General features: G+C 34.7%; 1 protein-coding gene across 1 annotated transcript in view; it reads right to left on the reverse strand.

The window, feature by feature from the left end:
- Positions 1-21,842, reverse strand: part of DOK6 (docking protein 6) — a 241,383-nt gene that overhangs the window by 23,412 nt on the left and 196,129 nt on the right. The window contains exon 7 of the mRNA XM_038130235.1: positions 16,772-16,889. Coding sequence (XP_037986163.1) covers positions 16,772-16,889 — 118 coding nt within the window. The remainder of the gene's footprint in view (positions 1-16,771; positions 16,890-21,842) is intronic.

A 21,842-nucleotide genomic window follows, 5' to 3' on the forward strand; every position in this document is an offset into this window, starting at 1 on the left:
AGTTAGGCTTCAAAAACTGTTTCATACATTGTTCTGGTGGCTAAGATATTTAACACTACTTAGGACCCTGCCTTACTCATGAGCAGCTGGGAGCAAAGGAAACAGCTAACACTAATTTAATAAAGTTATCTTTAATGAAAAGCTCTAGTAGAGGACTGAGACCAGCTGAGCTGGTGAGAAGGAAAAAAAAATCTCTGAGAAAATATAACCCTCAATATGAGAATGAATAATCTACCCCATTGCTAGCAAAAGTAATATGATAAACTATAGACTAAGAAGTTATACTACAGTTTCAAATGTTCCTCTTATTGCACTTTTACAGCTATGATAGAGGTTATTCCTTTTTATTCAATCAAAAATCACAGAATTTCCACCCAAATTACGCATATTCAGGTCTGACCTATTATTGGCCTTTTTCCTGATAGTCACAGAAAATCTGGTCTCTTAGGTCAAGAAACATTTTCTTGCAATGACAGATACTTCTTCGCAATTCAATGGCAATAATGACAATAAATACAGCTCTTAAAGTCCTTTAATTGTAGTCCATAGCTACATCCTGTTCATGGGACAGTGAAACTTGAATGCCTCCTGGAGGTGTTCAGGTAATTTCAGCTAAAATGTTCCTTTTCCTAGAAATAACTCATATCTACTGGTCTCATGGTGAGTGGAGAATGTTCCTGTCCTTTAGGTAAAACCTGTGTGCCACTTGTTTTAGCCAATTCAGCAGTATAATCAGACTTAGTGATAAAAAATGATGTTCTCATCATACGTAGTCTCTATATTTTTGTCTGAAACCACAGAGATGTTGATGACAGGTTATGACTTTATGACATTTAGGAATATATTGTATCATCTCACTGTAAGCTTATATTTAGAATTACAGAAATGCAAATAAAGTGAAATAATTAACTCTTTCTTGCATGGCTATTTAATGTGAACAACAACAAAAAAGTATTCTTAACATGAAGAAAACGCTAAATATTAAGATAAAATTTGCACATAAATGGGCATGACTATTCCCACATTCCTTCACTCTTTTATCTGAGTACTTTTTTATTTCCTCTTTAAAAGGGTTGAATGTGCTGTGACAGTTCTAGTGTTTGTCTTTTTTTATGTTTATGACGGTGTCTTTGCCTGAATTTTCCAGTACACAGTGATGGTCTTTGCTAACACAGTGAACAGAATTATAATTCTATAATGTATTATATTTATACTACCAGGAAATTACAGAATAGATTGGTGGACCATGTGTCTAAATTGATAATGAGGACATATTTTGGAGGTCAGTATGACTTTTTCTCCTTTTTGCTTGGAAATTTCAAGTGGAAAGCAAAATAATGGAAGTATTTAAACCAAAGCTGATTAATGATCCAGATGTTCACTAAAATCTATTCGTGTGATCTAATCCTTTAAGAATGATTACAGATAAGGTAATTTGTTCACAGACACAGTTAGTTGCTCTTGTCTGATAATAGTGCTTAATCTCCTTGGCATGTTAAATGCAATCCTGAAAATAACAAAGCGGTTATCATCAGAAAATATACTAACAAAAGATTAAGTATATCCATCTGTACAGAGGGCCAAAATTGGTTTTGATTGCTGCTGCTAGAAGAAATGAAAGATAAAAAATGTGAATAAAATCAAAGCAAAATTGTATGAGGCCACTCATATATGTACTCTCTTATGTCAACAAACAACAAAATAATGCAATATAATATAAGTTTAGTCAAAAACAGATGCAGAATCGAGTTAGTTTATGCATGCACTGTGAGAAAATAAGGTTATGAGCAGATATATATCTACACAAAGTTTTCCAAGTTAAAAAGCAGTTTGGAGTAAACCTTCTTATAATTTATTGAATTAATTTTATTTTTAAAAATAATAAATGAAATTTGAGTCAAGTAATCAAATTATATTAATAAAAAAAATCTTTGCCTAGATTTTTTTTCTTTAAAATAAAACAATTTAGAAAAGTAATATATCATAACTCATCACTATAGCATAATATCAAGACAATAAATTAACATCTCCCAAAAAATTAGGAAATTTAAAATTCTAACTTACTGGAATAGATCCCATTATAGTTTTTAATACTCAAAACATTCTATCAACATGAATCAATTTAATAATGTCTTAAAAAAGCCAATTTCTTCTTTGGGCACCAACTATATTGTATACACACATTGAAAAACTACTTAATATAGAGATAATGGCTATAAAATCAACATCTCTGATGGTCCTCCTTTTCCTAAAATCCACACATATTCTCTAGAATATGTTTTCTGTTTTCATCAGTTTTGGTTTGTGGAGCTGTTATATTAAATTTCCCATATTTCAGTACACAGATACCATGTTTCCAGAAGCATTGCACATACACATAGATTTGACAGATAAAATGCCTCACCATTGTTCTCACCAGAAGGCAGAACATACGCTTCTGTTCCTTCCATCCTGGAAAAGGCTATATTATTGTCACTACAGTGCTTTTATTAACATTCCAGGGCAGAGAACAAGATGCTTCAATTTTTTTTTTTTTGAGCGACCATAAAATAGAACCTCATCTTTTTTCCTCTTTATTTTCCACAGGATTGGAAGAGTCTATGATATTAAACGCACTTCCTCCTCTAGGTAAAATAAATAAGAGACTAGAGATCAAAAAGTAAAGTTGCTCATTGCTGGTATCTATAAGAATCTATAAGATAACCTGTAGGTACAATGTACTGTTTTTAAGTGATTGATAATCAGAATAGGGAAGAGTTTAATAATTTCCTCTTTCTCCTAAAATGTTCAAGCTCAAGACCAAACTGAAACTCTCAAGCCATGAAAATACAGCAGTTATTTAAAACAATCTTAAATCCTGGCACACAGCTTTAGTGGGAGGGACACACTACAATATTGATTATTCACTTTTGGAAAAGTGACCTTTCCTGATAAGAATCACAGATAACATCCTTTCTCTCTCACCCTCCCACCTTCAGATATCTGTTAATTTTTTTTTGTCTATTTCTGGCTTCTTGAAAGGAAACAGATTTTCAAGTAAAGTGATAAAACTGAGATTTCACATTAGTGAAAGAAGTTTGAATAGTAAAAAATGAAACGGCAAAACCATTAATATTTATCATTTTCTGAGGAAATATGATAAAAAATTAAATAATAATTATTTGCTTGATTTCATAATCAGACCTTAGTAATGTTTAATGAATAACACCCTTTATCGGAGTCATGTACAAAAAATACAGTGATGATTATGTATAATATTTTTCCAAATCATCCTGTTTCTCAGTGAGGAAAAAAACTAATTTCAGAGATAAAATAGCTATTCCAAAGAATTTCTGTGGGACAATATATACCACTCTCTTCCACAATACAAGAAATTGTTTTATGTCTGTGCCAGTTCAGTGATCCTGCTTCACAACATAAGCTTTGAGAACCGAGAAAGAAAGATTATCACAGAAACCTCTTATTCAGAAAAAAAAAAAAATCCCACAATATTTTTTAAATGTTCAGATTTTCCTGGACGAGGTCTGTAAAAAACACCCCATAAATATGGGTACCTGGAACTACTCACATTGTTTTATGAAGCTTTTCTGAGACACATCGTCTCAAGAAGGACTGAGAGCTGGGCAGCAATATTTAAAGTTTTCCTGTACTAACAATTCTCATAGCTGGTGTGAATTCTGGGCACTTATCTGCTTTCCCAGGAGTCACACCTTCAGCTTGCATGAACTGCTATAATCATATCAGTATCAGTGCTGACTTCTATTTAAGGGCTTAAAGCTTCCAGAGCCCCAAGGAAACATACCCCTTGCAATACTGAGGAAGCAGTAATCTGCATCTGGAAGGAAGACTGACTGATTTAGGCCAATTTAAACTGGTTCAGAGCCAGGATTCAATTACATTTTTATTTCAAAACTTGTGTGTCGGCTCTTGCATCCCTGCTGTAGGTCTTGTTGTTGAACACTGACCCGAGCCCCACGGCTGCCACAGCAAGGAGAAAAATTCAAAATGGAGATTTGGGTCATGGTGCCATTGAGGCACAGATGCTCCAGGTGATCACACAGACTGAATCTAGATCAGGTCTCCTAATACGAGCTTGTTTACAGTGAGCAGGTAAGAACACAGCAGGGTTCATGCTAGCCTTGAGCTTGGCATTATGCCAGAGACTGGAGACCAGACAATGCCTGGCTTGCTATAATGTCCAAAGGATACCTAACTTGGCATAAAGTTTGCCCTAACAAAGCTACCTACCAAAATATTTTGAACAAATGTGAATTATTTTAATGAGCATGTCCCAGCTCAGCATTCTGAATCACAGAGCCATGGCATTTCTCTTTGAGCAGTGGCACTTTCAGACTGGACTTACTGTTTTGTCAAATCACAATTGTCCTAGTCCATGCATCAAGATGATCATAAGCAAACAAGGCAACATTTTAATCAAGACTGCTGCTACTTATAATATATTATATGTCTACGTTATGCTGCAAAATCCATGCAGGGATTTTCCTCCTTTTACAAATAAGCAAGAAAAAAATCCCAGACACAAAAATCTTTCATTGAATTAGAACTTGAAGATATGAAGGCTTTCAACTTAACAACACTCATTAGCACTACTGAATGTGGACTGCTAGGCAGACTTTCTTCTTGCCCTTCATTTCACTTTTCAGTATACTGATAGTCTTAGTGAATATGAAAGACCTGAATTGCTTATCACCTTATGGAAAACTTGTAAAAGGCATCTACATTTTGGTACAATGGTGCAATAGCATGATAAACATAATTCTTCTGTTGTGACCACCCAGGCCAGAAACTGTTCCTATATGTGTTTGTGCCCAAAGTGCCTGTCCTCAGGAAAGAAGCTTCCAGTTATTTGTGGCAGCAAATGTGTCTATTGCAAAAGCACTATGTCCAAAGACACTAGATTTAGTGCACAGCAAACACTAGTGATACTGTTTTGCACACAGCCCTAACGCCAACATAAAAAAAAAAATGAAGTCACAGCTTGGGATAAAAAACAAAGCATCTGCTAAGCAGAGGAAACTTTAGAATGGTAACAATTATCTTCAAATGAAAACCACTTTTAGCACATTAAAATGGTAAATATGAACCACTGAATTTATGATATCAGATCTTAAAAGTGCAGGATAATAACTGTGGTGAAATAAACACTTTTGCTATCTTTTGAAGGGTAGGCATAAAATATATATCTCTTCAGCAAAACCACTTGGAGATCTCTTTGGCAAAGCTATGTTGACCTAGAACAGATTGGGATCTGGCACTCATTTTGTTCTGACACATGATCAGGAACACTGGACCTAATTGTCACCAACTATTTGTATATCAGAGGCACCTGAATAATAGGGAATAATAATCTTGTATGATGTACAAGAAATGAAAATAATGTTACACAGGCAAGAATTGAGAAAAAAATTTTAACAGAAATATAATGTTCATTGGGCAACTCAAAAAAGACAAATGTTTCACACAGATAGTGTAATTTATGAGATGCTGTACGTGGTCATATGCTTTACAAAAATAAAAATATGTGACAATTTGATGGGTAGCATGGCTTTCTGTTTAAGTCTAGTTTTGACTGAATAATATTTTTTGATCTAATACATACTTTTGTGAGGAAAAACTGTTTTTTCCTCACATAACTCCTGGATGTGAGTTATTTAAGTTTGCAGACATTTAGAACTGAATATATAATTTACAAGATATATAATGAACACATGCAGGGTTTAGCACATTTGGATGTATTTCAGGTATAAGTTTAGAAGAGATTTCACATTAAAATAACATTATTACAATAGTTTATCCAAACATATTGTGTAATAATATATGAAACTCAAATCTTATTTATGATTATATATTTAATTTTGATCCATGTGACATTTTTAAAGATTTTCAAGGTTTAAAAAATCCTGTTAACAGGATTTTTGTGTGACCTTATTGTATAAGATAATTGGTGATATCTATAATGAGTGGTACACTTATATCAATGAGCTTTGTATTCAGTTTCTGTTAGTAAAACTCCCAACAACCCCCCACCCTCTACTGTAACTATCTGGAAAAGTAGAAAGCCCTCTAAATAAATATGTGTCAGCAATATGCATAGAAGTATCTCCATTTCAGACAAAATGCTATGAACTTATTTTGCATAATTTTGTCCCAGAAAAAAAATCTCTGGAAAAATAACTCTGGGTTGATGGCTTCAGTGGCTACTTAAAGAAACAACGAATTTTAAAAAGTAGGTACATAAACTGTAGCATCTTGGTTTAAGACCAGTGCTTGGATGCTAGATGAGAGCTGTCACAATAATTGCCAGATTTCAATGATTCCTTCCCAGGTAGGTGAAAACTGCAAGAGCTGTGCAAACAGTCAGATGGTGAGTCATGCTGCCTCAAAGTGCAAGGTAATTTACTCCTCTGAGGTCAGCAAAAACAGGGTTCAAAGCTGATTCTATCTATCACTTCAGGATGAAAAATAGCTTCAAGCAGCAACTCCCAGAGTTTGGTGTTCGAGCTCCTACTGACTAGGGGCTGTTTTCAGGGAGATAAGGGCATAATGACTCCCCTACTGTTGAGGCTGAATATTGCTTTACTGACAGTCTAAAGGTATAAAACCATCCTCTAGTTATTAATCTATACTGCAGTGCTATATGTTGGGACAATTTCATGCAGTGTGATGGTACTGAGAAGGCTTTATTAAACCATTTAACCATTTCCACAGCTGCAATGATATTGTGATTTTTTTTTTGGTCTAACCTCACTGGTATAAAAAAATAAGACAAAGAAATGTCTTTCATAGAGATAATTTTGAAGGCCAAAGCAAATGCACAGACATTGTATCACATAAAATGCACCAATGTCCATAACTATTAGGATAAATATTAACTTCCATCAAAAAGGCTCTACACAATTACGTGGACCACTGAAGAAATGCTCAGAGGTGGGGATTTGGTTTATGCTATAATGCTTGTGGACATAAGATATAGAGGAAGTTCTTCATCCTGTAAGGTCTGCAGAATTTGGCTGGTTTTTTTCATGAGCAAGGATGACTTGGCAATAGCTGAGGATCAATGCCTTAACAACAAATTAACTTCTCTTTCCTGTCTAGTTAGGAAGGTTTTCTTTTACATTTTTCATGGTTTTGAATATTTAAATTAAGAAAATGGGTAAGCATCTTATATTCATAGCAATGATACTATTCAATTTCTCTGTACCAATTTCTCTCTCCGTTTGACAGTACCTATGCACTAGCATATGTCATATATGTCATTCATATCCCTGGCAAGATTCCTATTTACTGCAACATAAGCAAAAACCAAGTCACACTACGAAGACAGAAGCCTAAATTGTCCCCCTCTTTGGTGTTTTCCTGCATGATAAACACCATTGAAAAATATATGACAGATTCCTACAGTTCTGTACAAGATTTGAAGTATAACTAAGATAATAAGAATATGTTAAGAGGTATCCTGAGCTGTTCTCTACATTTCTTCAGTTGTAAGACACTTGGTGCTGGTCCAGTCCATGAGCATAAGATGGAGAAGTTCTCTGCTTTGAAATGCTGGCCAGGAAATCAGGTACAAAATGATAAAAAAGCTCAAGAAAAATTCCTTTTCCTCATTCTTATACTAGATGAAGAGAAGATCTATGACCTAGAAGTTACAGGAATTTTGCAGCCATAGGCATTGAGTATTCTCATTGGTATCCTGGAGAGTGAAAATGACTAGCTCATGAAAACCAGTATTTATTAGGAGTGAAGAATCACACACTGGTACAGATAGTGTCTGGCATTTGCTGCCCACGACCCTGTTCCCAGCCCTTCCCCCTATTTATTTGTTAAAATTGGGTTGTGTTAGTTGATACATGGTGACAGGAGAAAAACAAGACTCTCCAGAAACAGATTGACATTTAAACCAAAACACACATGTTTGATCAGAGGCAAGTGTTTTCATAAGAGGCATGAAAGGGATGAAAAACTGCTGAGCTATGTCTCAGAATTAAATACCTGCTCTGATGAATGGGGAATAATGAGACAGTTGACAAGACTGAATGAAACACATTTCCATTTCCTAACCCAGAACAGATTATCTTTTCCATCCTAAAATGCCTGTAACAAATGTTTGGTGATGATAGAACTTTCACCTCATAAAGAGAAGCCCTGAAAACTTGCTGAGATGTCCTGGGACAGCATAACAACAACAGATAAAAACAAATGGCCACAACCTGTCAACAACCAATCATTTAAATTGATGCTGCATCTATAACAATTACCATGAGAATAGGATTTTTAAAATTAAAGGTTTTAAAATTAAATTAAATTTAAAAGATTCAACACATGTAAACATTTGTTTCATGACTCTGAAACAAATTTTCAGCAAGAGCATTACTTGTGAATATTCCCAAAACCTGGGATATCCACATATTAAAAGACGAAACAGAAACCACATTTGGATACTTGCATTGCTGGTTTGATGCCTTCAGGTCATGACCAAGAAACTAGGAAATCTGACAACATCCCATTAGAAAGCATAACACAGCATACAGAAAGATTAATTTAAAAAAACCAAAACTCATTCCTATTTAGCAAAAAGGCAGTCAAGTGTATGGAGACACAGGTGCTACTGTGGCATATGTGCATCAGTACTTAGGAAGAAAATATTTTGTTATCTATTTCTACAGATGTGGGAAAAAGTGGCAAAATGAGGTAAAAATGAAAACTTGCTTCATGCAGTTTTCATTAACTTCCATGGAAAAGATCCATACTCAGTAACGACAACTTTACAGAATTTCAGTAGAGAAAAGAATAGGGCTGTTAGTTTAAATGCTTAATTAGTGAAGTGCAAAAACAATGAGCAGTGTTGCAAGCCAGGAGAAGAGAATTTTTCTTGGAAGCTGAAACCAAACAGCTGATAAAACTCCTATTTTAATTACATTTAATTCAGGAAAGATAAAACGTGGTATAGCTATAGCTAACTAGCCATGTGTCTTTTTCAGGTTGAAACCACAGCTTTGCACAATTCCCAGCTAAATATTCAAGCGATAATATAGATGCTTTACCCTGAGTGCATGATAATAGTGACTATAAGCAAGTGGCACCAATTCAGCTCACATCAAGCAGCTTTGGAAAATCCTGCACTGTATTAGGCTGAACAGAATTTGGAGAGAAAAATAAGAATTATGTCTGCCTTTCTTGCTATCCTGACTGAGTATGAAAGCACAAGGAGGACAAGTGGCAGATAGAAGATGCATCCTTAGCTCCTTAATCAACACACCCAGGGTAGAACAGCCTCTCAGGCACAGGGCAACAAGCTGTGCCTCATCATCACAGGCTGCTGGTTCCCTTCATTTGCTTGTGCTGGGCTGAGCACACGGGAGACAGGACACTGATGGAAACACAACCACACCAGCCATACTATGTCACACTCACTACAACCAGCTCAGAGAAAACACCAATGGCACTGTCCCTCTGCATGTAAACTTGACCTACCAACAATAACATAAATAATCAAGCCATTAAAGAGAGTGGTAGGAATCTTATAATTTCATCTTCACTCTGTTTTGATATTTATCATGTAAACTCCAGAGTATGCAACTCTGGTTTCTACCAAGTCCTTTACCTCTTATCTCTCTCCAAATCTGGTATTGTATTTTTTTTTCCATGTAGCTTTATAACATAATATTTCACTTGTTCTTAAACTCAGGGAAATGAACCTTTCATTAAAATCATTCCCCAAAAGGAAACATCAAAGAATTTTGAAGGATAAATAAGTATCCAGCAGCTAAACAGCCAACTTGCTTCGAGTATTTAAATACAGAACTGCAAGGAGCTGCAGACTTCAGTTTCTGAAAAGGTAAACTTTAACTTTGGTGGAATCTTGCTAACTCTGCATTGGCAGGACATTCCCTTTGTTTTTCATAGTTCTTACTTCTGTGAAATTTATCTTAGTTTCTTACAATGTATCATTTTGATCAAATAAAAAGTTGGCAGGATGTAAAAATTCACCAAGATGAAAAGGCTTTTTATAACAAATAGAAAATGAAAGACATTCTAAGATTTTTGAACACTTTTTTTTTGTCTCTACTGAATAATACTATGATTTTTTAATCAGTTCTGCACAGCTCAAATGCACTATAGAGTTATAAGGAACATATTCTTATGGCTTGATTAAACTGAACATACTGAGTAGGGCATTCATTGTGCTTAAATTTGCCTTACCAAGTAAATAAATAGGTCTGTACTAGCAACAGACCATATGCCATGTGCCAGAAACGTTGTCACCATAATTTTTTTGTTCGTTAGCAAAATGAGATACATGTAAAGGAAATTTTTATAGATACTTCAGGTTAATGTATTTGAGATCTTATGATGCCCCTTCGATAAAAATATATTTTTTAAACTTCATAACAACCAAACAAGAGTCAGTTAGGTCAACATCATGTCAATTTAAACCAGCCCTTGATTGTAAATTTGTAGGCTTCTATTTTATGTCATACAGTTAATAATGTGAAGGGAGGATCTTTTTCCCACTGAAAGCAGAACATAATCAATTGCACTTGACATGCTTGGGCCTGGATTCTTTCCTTGCTGCAGCTGGCAAATCTGGTATTATAACATTCCCCCATTCTTCCTGTTACACAGACTATTTTCAAGTTTACATTGTTTCTGGTTTATAAAACATTTAATAAACAAGTTCTGTTGAAGTGTCAATTTCAATAATTTCTTTGCTTTTCATGAAAATATTTAATAAAAGAAAAAGAAGTATAAACTGTTCCTGCAAAGAAATACTAAAGAAAGCACATCTTTTTGCCAAGGTATTTTTTCACAAGTGTGCAGGCTTCCCCTTACCCCAGTTGTCTTAAAGGGGGTTTAACCATCCATGATTTTGAGTAATAATTGGAGTGATTTGTCAGCATAAAAGTATTTCAATTCGTTTGAAATTACAAAAATGAACTGACAATCTTTCTAACCATGATAACATACTTAACACAAAATCAGATAGTCATAGCTAAAGCAGTCCAGATTTATTGGTGAAACAATTTAATAGAAAAAAAAGCAATTTTCACAAATTTGATCTTTGACAAGTATTTCAATTTTCTCTTTGATCTAATGGTACAAAGCTTTTTTCTTTAGACAGCCCAGTACCAGCTGAAAGCATCCATGGAGCTGGTTATGCCAGTTCTCCCAGTGCACACATTCTTTCATTGAACTGCAGCTCTCATGGCACAGTGCAGTCCTTGAATCTTGCATTACAGCAGAGAGATCAAATGACTGTAGCATAACTGTAATGAGTTTCAGGCAAAGTCAGAGTAAAGATTCCTGGTGTCACTTACGTAAAGCTGGGGGCAAAGCTTGATTTGCTTCTCACGCTAATAGTGAGTGAGAAGCTATTGTCATCACATTCTTATGAAGTCATTAAGCTAAGACATAAGAAGAGATTTATAGCTAAGAATATGTGTTCTTTGCACTGAAGAGCTTACATTTCTTGGGTTTTGGAGGGGAGAGGAGGCAATCAGCCAATATTTAATTGCTCTCCTTACACCATTTGGGCTTTCAGTCTTAAGTCGAGAGTACAGTGACTTCTGTGCTTTCTGGTCTGGCACTGAACAACCCCATTGACAAGTGATCTCACTGAAGGACCATCTCCTGAGAGAAAGGGCACCAAAGTATTGGGCTTAAATGAAACCAGGAGGTCTGAATTTGACAGCGAAATATGCTTTATTAATCGTATTTGGCTTCCCATCTTCCTCTATTTTTCATGGCTCATAATTGAAACAACCTCTTAACTCAGCAATGATTTATCAGAATGAATGGGAATGTGTCAAGATACTCTTTAGAGCTTGTCACTAATGCTCTTGGGTAGAGGCAGCAATCACTGTTGAGCAAAATGAAGTTCTTTACTGGTTTCTGAATAAGACATATCCCACTTCCAATCTGCCATTTTAAAATCACTCTAGTGATGCACTACTTAGCACAGAAATTTAAAGCTCAAAAGGAAAGGATCAAATGTACTGCATAAGACTTGAGAAGATACGTAATACAGTCATTTTAAATAATGTAGCTCTTATGCAGTTTCTACTCAGTAAGTATCTTATTCCAGGTGTCCTTTATTCATATCTCAAATTTTATAGGCTTCATTTACTAATGTGAAGGTCCTGATGCGATTCAGCAAAGGAAATGGGAATGTGGAAGGCTATAAAGCATTTCAGCTTTAGCCGCTGGTAGACACTTACTGAAAAATTACTGAGCGATCAGGTTTATATAACAGATATATTCTAACATTTTGTGTTATTCACATTGTTCAGGCACCAAGATTAGATGGGGAAATGGATTCCGTACTCTATTGCTGGGCATATGAACAAACAATGGAAATGCCAAAATGACGAATGCTCTCCCATTCATTTTACATACTTTAATTTGCAGAAAGCTGCAGAAGCCTACATCAGAATTTCCTGCAGGATTAGCTTAAGGAAGGTTGAACAGGATGATTCAAACACCTCTAAATATTTAGCAACTTGAATATTCTCTGATTATTTTTAGTGACATATCAGAGTTTCTTTGAAAAGGCTGGAAAACTGTGTAGATGGGTTTTTTGTATGTGACTTTGTCTCCCTTTTATGCACAACACCTTTTAGCTGACCAGATTAAGACTACATGTTATCCTGCTAAAAATATACTTAAAAAATAAAAATAAAAAAAAAAAAAAAAAAAAAAAAAAAAAAAGAGAAGGGTGAGTTCTCACCTAGCAAGGCCAAAAATACAACGTGCATTGCAGGCTTGCTTAGCAAGGCCACAGAGGGACCACAGCTTCCCTCCATTTTGGTTTGCAAAACCAACCTTCTGTTTCTTGCATCTTTATTGTGATATACAAAAGGTAATTGTATATTAACAGCAAAATCCCTTCAGACTTCAATGGGGCCATTTTTTATTTCTGTCTGCTCATGAGTTTGGCATGTGCTTACAAGTTGAAGTCCTATTTCATCAAAGACGATAGTTTTATTTCTCAAAATTCCTCGCTACATTAAAAAATATGACTCTTAGCAGTCTTCTTAGGATTTTTCCATGTAATTTAATTACTTTGATATGGGCTTACAACAAACTGTGGCAATAATTTGTGATAGAGCAAATAAAATTAATTATAGGCAAATTGTGATAAGCAATACTGTGGGAAAAAAACCCCAACCCTTTAGTGTTCTCTTTTTGGAAGAAACACGTGAGATGATACTGGTGTAATTCTTAAACAAATATTTGGTCTTTCACATAAGTACTCTCACAGAATGAGTAGCATTGCCTTTGTGGGTAAGTGTTCATTATTTTGAGTGTAGATACCAAAACCCAACTCCAAAAAATGAGGACAAACCAGATCAAACAAACAGGAGTGACTGAAAGCATTTCTTAATTTTGAATTTCTTGGAGAAAGGCCAGGCTGTAATTAGATTTTCTGAACATAATTTCCTCAGGGATTTCAATAACTGCAATACAAAAAGCTAATTAATGTTTCAATATCAAAATTCTATTTGGCCTTATTTATATAATAACACACAAACTGACTGTGTTTAACATTTGTATCATCCAAATTCTAAAGGGCAAGAACTAGAGTTCTTCAGATAGATGAAAATTCAGTCTGCAATCTTTTTTTTTCATTTTGAGCAAATTTAAAGCCCTAAATGCAAAATAAATTTAAAAAAACAAAACAAAACAAAAAAACCCAAAACCCCAAAAAACCCAAAAAGATGAATTCTCCTTAATATATTTTGTTTTAAAAAAACTCATGTGCTTTATTTGTCAATTTTTAATATCCTGTGCTAAATTTTATGGTAGGTATAAACAATAAACACTGAATTACCAGGAAACATACAGGGTATTTTGTTACATGCTTATATGGCTCTTATATTTTTTCCTTTTTAATCATGATTTCGGTTAATAAGGTTACTCATGGCTTCTCACTTTCATCAATTTTTAGATCTTTATGTATGATAGCATAACATATCAATGAATGTTTATCTTCTGTTTGGCTCAAATTTTTTTTAGAGCATCAATTATTTATGAAAACATACAATTCATGTATGTCATACTCATGTATGCATAAAAATGGTGTATAGGTATTTTTCCTTTGCTATTTAAATTACTCTTTGATAATAAATATTAAAGGACACTATTTAATTTCTGAACTGTAATTAAAGGCAAACTTGGATTATCAATTGAAACTAACCCATCTCATTTTATAATATTTTGTGCAACTTGTGTTACTTTAGCTCTATTATTCTATGTATTAATCTTTACAGTTCTTTACATGCAAGTATTTTCATGGGCTAATGGAGCATAGTAGACCCAACGCTCATTTATTGAAGGGCCTTTTTTCATCTGAAATGTAGTTTTTAAAAACCAAAAATCACAAAACCCTCTACCTTCTTACTCCATAGCATATTCATTATCAGATCAACACACACTACTAATTAAGTTAAATTTGACTGCTAAATAACTCCCAAAGAGCCAATTTATCTAAGGTAGTATGAACACATATTCATTTCTCCTTATACATCACCAGCTGTTATTAATTAAGTTCTAGTCACTTCAGACTGCAAGTTTGAAATAATTGCCACTGTGGAAACACTTAGCAGTGAGCCCAGATACTACTACTGATACTGACAGTCACCTGGATATAGGTATTCACCACTCAGATTGTTTCACTTTAGAGTTTGTGAGATATTTAGAAGTATGTGGGGAATTTTCAAATTTGCTTCTTGGATATCCAAAGCTTTGTTGTAAATGCCCATGAAGTGCAGAGCTATGTTCAATGTCTCATTCTCTGAAGAAAACGTCTCCTCTCCGCAGGTGCGACGCACCTTTTGAAGCTCAGAGGAGATTGTGGTAGCAGAAGGTGATTCTTCCCTCTGCACCAGCTCCTCTCAGCTGGCTGCTCTGTGAAGGTGAGGGCTGAAGTGATGCTTGCAATCTGCTTCCTTGCTACCCACCTTCCACCCACATCTACGAGCTTCTGTGGGCTGATGCTTTGACAGCCCTGCAGTGCAAAGGCTGTCGGTATGACAAGGTATGAGCAGGAAAAGGTGTACTTTGCACCCGCTTCACTTTCTGAACAAATTCATTGTTTTTAATTGGTAATTGCAGCAGAAGGTTCAAAGAGATTTTCATTACAGATAGTGAACAGTAGTCTTGCATGGAAAAGTTTTGCAACCAGAGTCTTCTGGATGCACTTCCTTGCCCACTGGCAAGACTGAATCAGTCTCTCCTGAAATTAACTACATTTTCTCAGGCTTCAGTCATCATAGTACATGTAGGAAAAATGAAAATCTTTAGTTCTGAAATATTTATTAGCCCCATGTTTCAGTGGAAATGTGAATAAAATCTGCATACTTCCAGAAGGAAAAATTCTTACATTTTTAATAACACACTTCCAATATGTTGAATCCTGCACAGCTTAGTGGTATAGATATTTAAATCATTATTTTATATATAAGGTTTTGCTTTCCTTTATTTTGAAGGCGATTTATATGGAAGAAAAGATTGTTGAGAGTGAATATTTACTATATTACTACACATTTACTATTTTGCTGATGAAGAAAAGACACATCAAGAACACAAGAAGAAGAAATCTAACATCTTTACAAATAAACTTTTTTTTTGCATTCTTATTGTGTCCATGAAAACATATCAGTGATATGATGAATACACGTAGGGTGATGTACAAGTATAACTTTTTCACAAACAGCTTCTGAAATATTATTTTCTTCTTTTCCATTACTGGTATTTAAATGTAAGACTATAACCATGATTAAAAATTAACTTTGTTCTATGGAGAATGATGGGAAACAAATGCTTGTACCCTTTAATGACTCACCCACTTAATGCACAGTTCACCTGCTGACTTTAATTTATGTGATAATTCACAAAACAAAGCATTTAATGTCCTTCATCGTTATACTGGATTTCACTTATTTTAATGAAAGTATTTACTGTCTCCTTGCATTGGGTACTCTTTTTTTGTAAGCAGTTTCTAACTTCCTATCTAAATGTAAATTGTTTATGCAAACAGATTATTAAGAGAGAACTAAAATGAAATCCTTAAGGCCTTTAGAAGTAATACAAAGTGATATGTTTACAAAAGGCGATTTTTAAAAGGTCTACATTTTAAATGTAACAATAATTTCATTTTTCTAAAAGATACAAATCAATTTCAGCTTAAGAGCAGTGAATCATCATCATCAAGTTATGCTAATTATAGCATTTAAAGGCTTTAGCAAATCTAAACATATGAAAGAAAACCATAGACAGAAGATGATTTGTTGAAGGTCTGTAAGTTAGTTGAGTCAACAGTTCACATATATGATTTGCCAAGCAAATTTACCAAGAATAGCTCTTCCTAGAATTACTCTGTTTTAATCTTGCAACTCATATAGCCACTTTATGTAGATTTAATTAGGCACCCTGAGGTTGCCCAAATACTTGCCCCATCTCATTGGTAGAAAATACTAAAACAACCTGACATTCATTAGCTACCGAGAAGCTACATTGAGCCAAATTGTCTATCCAGCTTTATGTGGTGATTCTAGAAATAATTTTCACCATTTGTTTACAAAATGACTAAAAGAAACATGTTTTATGTAAATTTGGGAATCCTGCTGAGGTTCCTGACAACTGATAAAACGAAATGGAAAGAAAATAACCAGTGGAAATAAAAAGCAATTTGCATGAATTCTGGTGAAATGGAAAGAAGCTAAGGGATATGGCATTATAAGCAACTTGCCTTGTAAACTGTAGATTTCTCCAACGCTGTTCTGCCGGGTGATGTGATGCCAATATGCACTACGAGGAAGTGAGATCGACTTGGATAAAGTCATTGGTTCAGACAGACTGGTCTGGAGCTAAAAGCCAAAGCAAACATAAATGGAAAGTCACTCATAAGCATACTTGATAAATAATCTCAAAACTGTAAATTGAATCTATGTTGTCATGAACATACCATTTTCTAAACTACCACAAGTATTACACCATGATTTAAACTGTGTTACAAGCATCAGGACTGTGAATGCTCAGGAAAAAGCTGCAAAAGTATATCTGGGCCTCTAGTTTCATTAGCAGAGGTTAATATTAGGACATTAGAATATGTCCCTATTTATCCATAGCTATTCTTCTTGCTGCCAGGGTTTTGTTATTTTCTTTAACTTTGTGATAACGATGGATTAACATATGCCTGAATTCTAAAACCCCTCTGCAATCACATTTCTGTTTGGTCATTTAGCCTGCATATTGGATTGAATACCCAGAAAGATGCTAAGAGGGAATCTGAGACAACCAGCAGAGAATTAGCAATGGAGAGTCATTAATCCCCTAATCCCCCTTTGAAGGGGTGGCATCTCATCACCCATAGCAGGCTCCAGCTTCAAGAGCAGATTTTCCTGGTCTGAGGGACTTTCTGTGACTGAAATTGGGAATTGCATGGTAAGTGTCCCTGTGACCAAGAGCTACAGCATGGGAACCTGACAGGAGGAATGCCAACTTTATTAAAGAGATCTCTGTCTCCAACAAACTATTGATGTGAGTGAAATACAAGACAACACTACAGAGAAAAAAGAAAGATGAAGGATTGTGCATTCTGGCAACCTCTTTGGATATTCCTGTTATGCTTTCTGTGTCTAGAAGAAAAGAGAATGCACTTGCAAATATTTTGTATTTCTGGCTTTACAGAATATAAAATGTGATCAATAATTTTTGGGATCTAACAAATCACCATAACATTGTGAGCATAATTTTCTCAGAGGATGTCTGAAAAGATCAATACTGAAGGATCAATTATGTCTGAATATTTAGAATGAAAAACCTCTTAGTTTCAGGGGAGACACCAGGATGGTACTCTGAGAGGGTGTGCCTAGAAACTCATTTGCAGATAATTCAGCTACAGAGCAGAAGGTATTCAAGGTTTGGATCATTTACTGCAGGTTTAGTCATTAGTTCTTAGGGGTTCCTCATTGAGAATCATAATGCCAAATTTAAAAAAAAAAAGCCCTTTTTAATGGTACAAACTCATATTATTCTGTAATTAAAATATTTTCCTCCCCCCAAAATAAATATATTTAGAGACAGCATCCACCCAAAAATCTAAAATGATTTAAATTTTGAGTATTAACACAAACTGATGCATGGAATATATTTTGCTTCAGATCAATCTGGTGTTATTACTTCTGTTGTTGTTTTCTTGAGAACTGTCATCAAAATAACTCCCAGTCTACAGCTATTGTATTTTCTGCTCATTAACAGCCAAGAATTACATTTAATTTGTCAGTGGTGCAGATCATCACTAGAAGCTATTTGATATGAAGTAAAGAGCTTGCAGAAGCATTTAGTTCATTAAAAAAGAAGTCTGAAAGCCTTATCACAAGAATTCCAACTTTAGGGAGGCTTGGGGGTTTAAATTTTATTGATGCACAGAATTTCCTTTATTGTAGAGATCAGGACAGTGACAAACCCTCTATACTATCTTACCATGTTTGTATAGCAAGGGTAACAAGAGTAATTTTGCCAAAGAGAAAAATTACATAAAATCATCTAACTTTAGCTTACTGATTATTTATTCATCATTTAATGACTCAAAAGGTAAATTAAAGGCAAAACATTTTCTTAGTATGCATTCTGAAATAAATAATTCCAGTAACTAGAACCACTTTGACTGCAGCTTATTATCTCAAAGCTAAATCGACGGATTGAATGGAATACATGGTTAAACGTATCATCATTCCTGACCTGAGGTGATTAACTCCTGCCTGATCTGACCAATAGTGATGCACAAGAACTTTATTTGCACACATTAGAGATTTAGGAGAATAAAAAAATCTGTTCTCATTATAAAATAAGATAAAAACTGCTCTAGTGCAGAAGACTGCACTGCAAGCATTCACAATACTTTGTTTCTGCAGATTCTCTAACTAAGGAACAACTTCTGATATCACCTTTTGGGTAAGAATTATCACCATATGCTAACTGCAATAGGACCAGATGAACCATATTTCTCTGGGGACTCCATAGAGAAAAAAATGCCATTTCTAGTTTATTACAATATCATCCTCAGAAAAAAACCAAACCAAACAAAAAACCACAAACAAACAAACAAAAAAACCCAAACAAAAACCCCAAAACCTTTAAAATAAAATATCAATTTTGTTTTTCTTTTGTGACTTAAAAATAGAAACATAAACCTTTGGATTTGAAGACCTTATTACCTTGTATATCATATAAGAGACAATAATATTAACTTATCCATGTAGTTATTTTTACTGAATAGTAGACTACCATCAGCTAAAATTTTTCTTTTAATCTGTTTTATCCATATAAAATTCACATTATTGATCAAATGTAATTGACAATGACAGAATGCTTACTTCTACAAACTGCTGTTAGTAAAAATATTCCTCTTTTCAAAGAAAATTGAATAATATATTGACTGAAACCCATTTGCTCTGGAGAACATCTTATATGTTACACTGTGGGTGTTTCAGATAAAAAAACTTGAAAGCCAAAGTGAAGAAAATACATTAAAACATCCATATAATCAATTGTTCATATACTACTAGAGTGCTCTTTGTTTTATTAACAGTTACAAGCTAAACTAATATTTAAAGTATAGAGATCCACTCTTTCAGAATCCCTTATTCCCAGCTGCAAATTAAATTCTGGTAGCTAATAAAGTTAAACTAGAAAAACAAAACAACTTGTAAATCAGGGAAGATTTACAAAACTGTCTAACTGTTAAAAAATTAGACACTCAGGTTCAAGACCTTTGGTGTTCCACACCAGTGAAAGAGAACACATTTATAAGTTCAGAAACTTTGTCCTCCATACCCTTTCCTTTTGTCTTTTTACTATGCCTCATTAAAAAAACAACTGGCTTCTCCTCTACACTTTTTTTTGAAACAGCTAATGCAAACAGAGAACTTTTCCCTGTTGAAAATCAAGTAAATAACCTTTAAATTTTCTTATTTTCTCAAAGCAGGTAGACCTTTCTGCACCGATTTATTACTGTCCTTAATTTAACAGAAATGTAATGTTAAAAATGTATTTAAAAATTATTTCACCTATCTCATTAGGCCTGTTTACCATGCAGAAAATTAAAACATCTCTGAGTCTAGATTTCTTCTAACATAACAGGCCAATATTCAGCTGTTGTTTCCAACACCAACACATTTTTCTCAGGAGCTGGCAAAACAGGCTCAGATGCATTAGCATCAAGTGTACAAAAAGGGCCCATCATGACAGAGACAAAGACACACAGAAGAGGAAGTAAATGTTTCTATTTGGGAATGAATTTGAGATGATTCTGCTCCTCTGCTTCACTCTGGTGAGATCCCATCTGGAGTACTGTGTCCACCTCTGGGGTGCTTAGCATAAAGACAGGAATTTGCTGGAGCACATCCAGAGGTGGGACCCAAAAATGACCAGAGGGCTGGAATGCCTCTCGTGTGAAAACAAACTGAGAGAACTGGGGTTCTGACTGGAGATGTTCAGGGAGAAAGTTTCAGGGAGACCTTATTGTGACCTCTCGGTACTTTACGGGGGCCTATAAGAAAGATGGGGCAGACTTTTTACCAGGGCCTGTTGTAACAGGACAAGGAGTAAGGGTTTTAAATTAAAACAGGGTAAATTTGAATTGGGCATGAAGAAGGAATTTTTTATGATGAGGGTGGTAAAACACTGGCATTGGGTGCCCAGAGGGGTTTTGGATGCCTCATTCCTGGACATATTCAAGGTCAGATTGGACTGGGCTCTGAGCAACCTGGTTTGGTTGAAAATGTTCCTTCTCATTGCAGGAGTGTTGAACAAGATGGCCATTAAAAGTCCCTTCCAACCCAAAGCATTCTCTGATTTCACTGAGGGCTGTTTTGCTGTGTTGCACCTGTGTTCTGGTCTTAACAGAGGAAAGTAAAAGCAATATACCAAATTAAACATGCATCTAGAATGACTTGGCTACAAATATTTCTCTAATCTGGTGAGACTTCAGGAAATAAAAAAAACAAAAAAAACCTAGACTTTTTTTCCCAGTTTATGAGGTAGAAAGTGAGAACAGAATTAGAACTTAGGTGGAAAGTAGAAATACACACATCGAAATCATATTAACTCAGGGAATTTTGTGGTGGGAATATAAAAACCCCAAATATCACTGAAGCATTTTTGTTGCCTCACAGGAAACACGTGGTAGTTAGGCTTCATCCCTTTTCCCCAGAATCTGTCTGATAAAATACCTTTCATACAGTGAACATTACATTTCTTTCCTGTATCCAAATCTAATATCCAAAGCCATATTATCCAAAATACGGAGCTCTATGAAGTTTTTGCTTTTCCAGTGACAACTTTATTATTCTTACAGGTCTATTTGATTAAAATAGAAATTTAAAAAAAAAGAAAGAAGTCTATTAATGTGCCATTGTAAGAAGTTTCCCATATTTTTCATTATTGTTCTTTTATGAAAGTCTTAAAGAGTAAATTTTCTTTTCATTCCCATAGGCCATCTTCATTGACTTCAATAGATTTGTTACTCTGATACCAATAATGAATACAATTCCAAAAATGGAGCCTGTTAACTGTATTAGGGTTCTGAGCTTTGATCTTTTTCAGCATATTATCCTCTCTGTTTTATTTTTTTCATTAAAAAGTCAAAACACTGAAGGTGACAGAAAATACATTTGGCTTGAGGAGACAAACTGAGCAATTTATAGTTCATTCCATATTTTTTTTTTAGTCTACAATAAGGACAGTTTGCTTTTTACAGATATGCTCTGAAAATAGGTTAGTTTATTATGGATAAAACCCTCTGTCTCATTGCAAAT

The sequence above is a fragment of the Motacilla alba genome, chromosome 2 (assembly GCF_015832195.1).
Source record: "Motacilla alba alba isolate MOTALB_02 chromosome 2, Motacilla_alba_V1.0_pri, whole genome shotgun sequence".
In the NCBI taxonomy this organism is placed as follows: domain Eukaryota; kingdom Metazoa; phylum Chordata; class Aves; order Passeriformes; family Motacillidae; genus Motacilla; species Motacilla alba.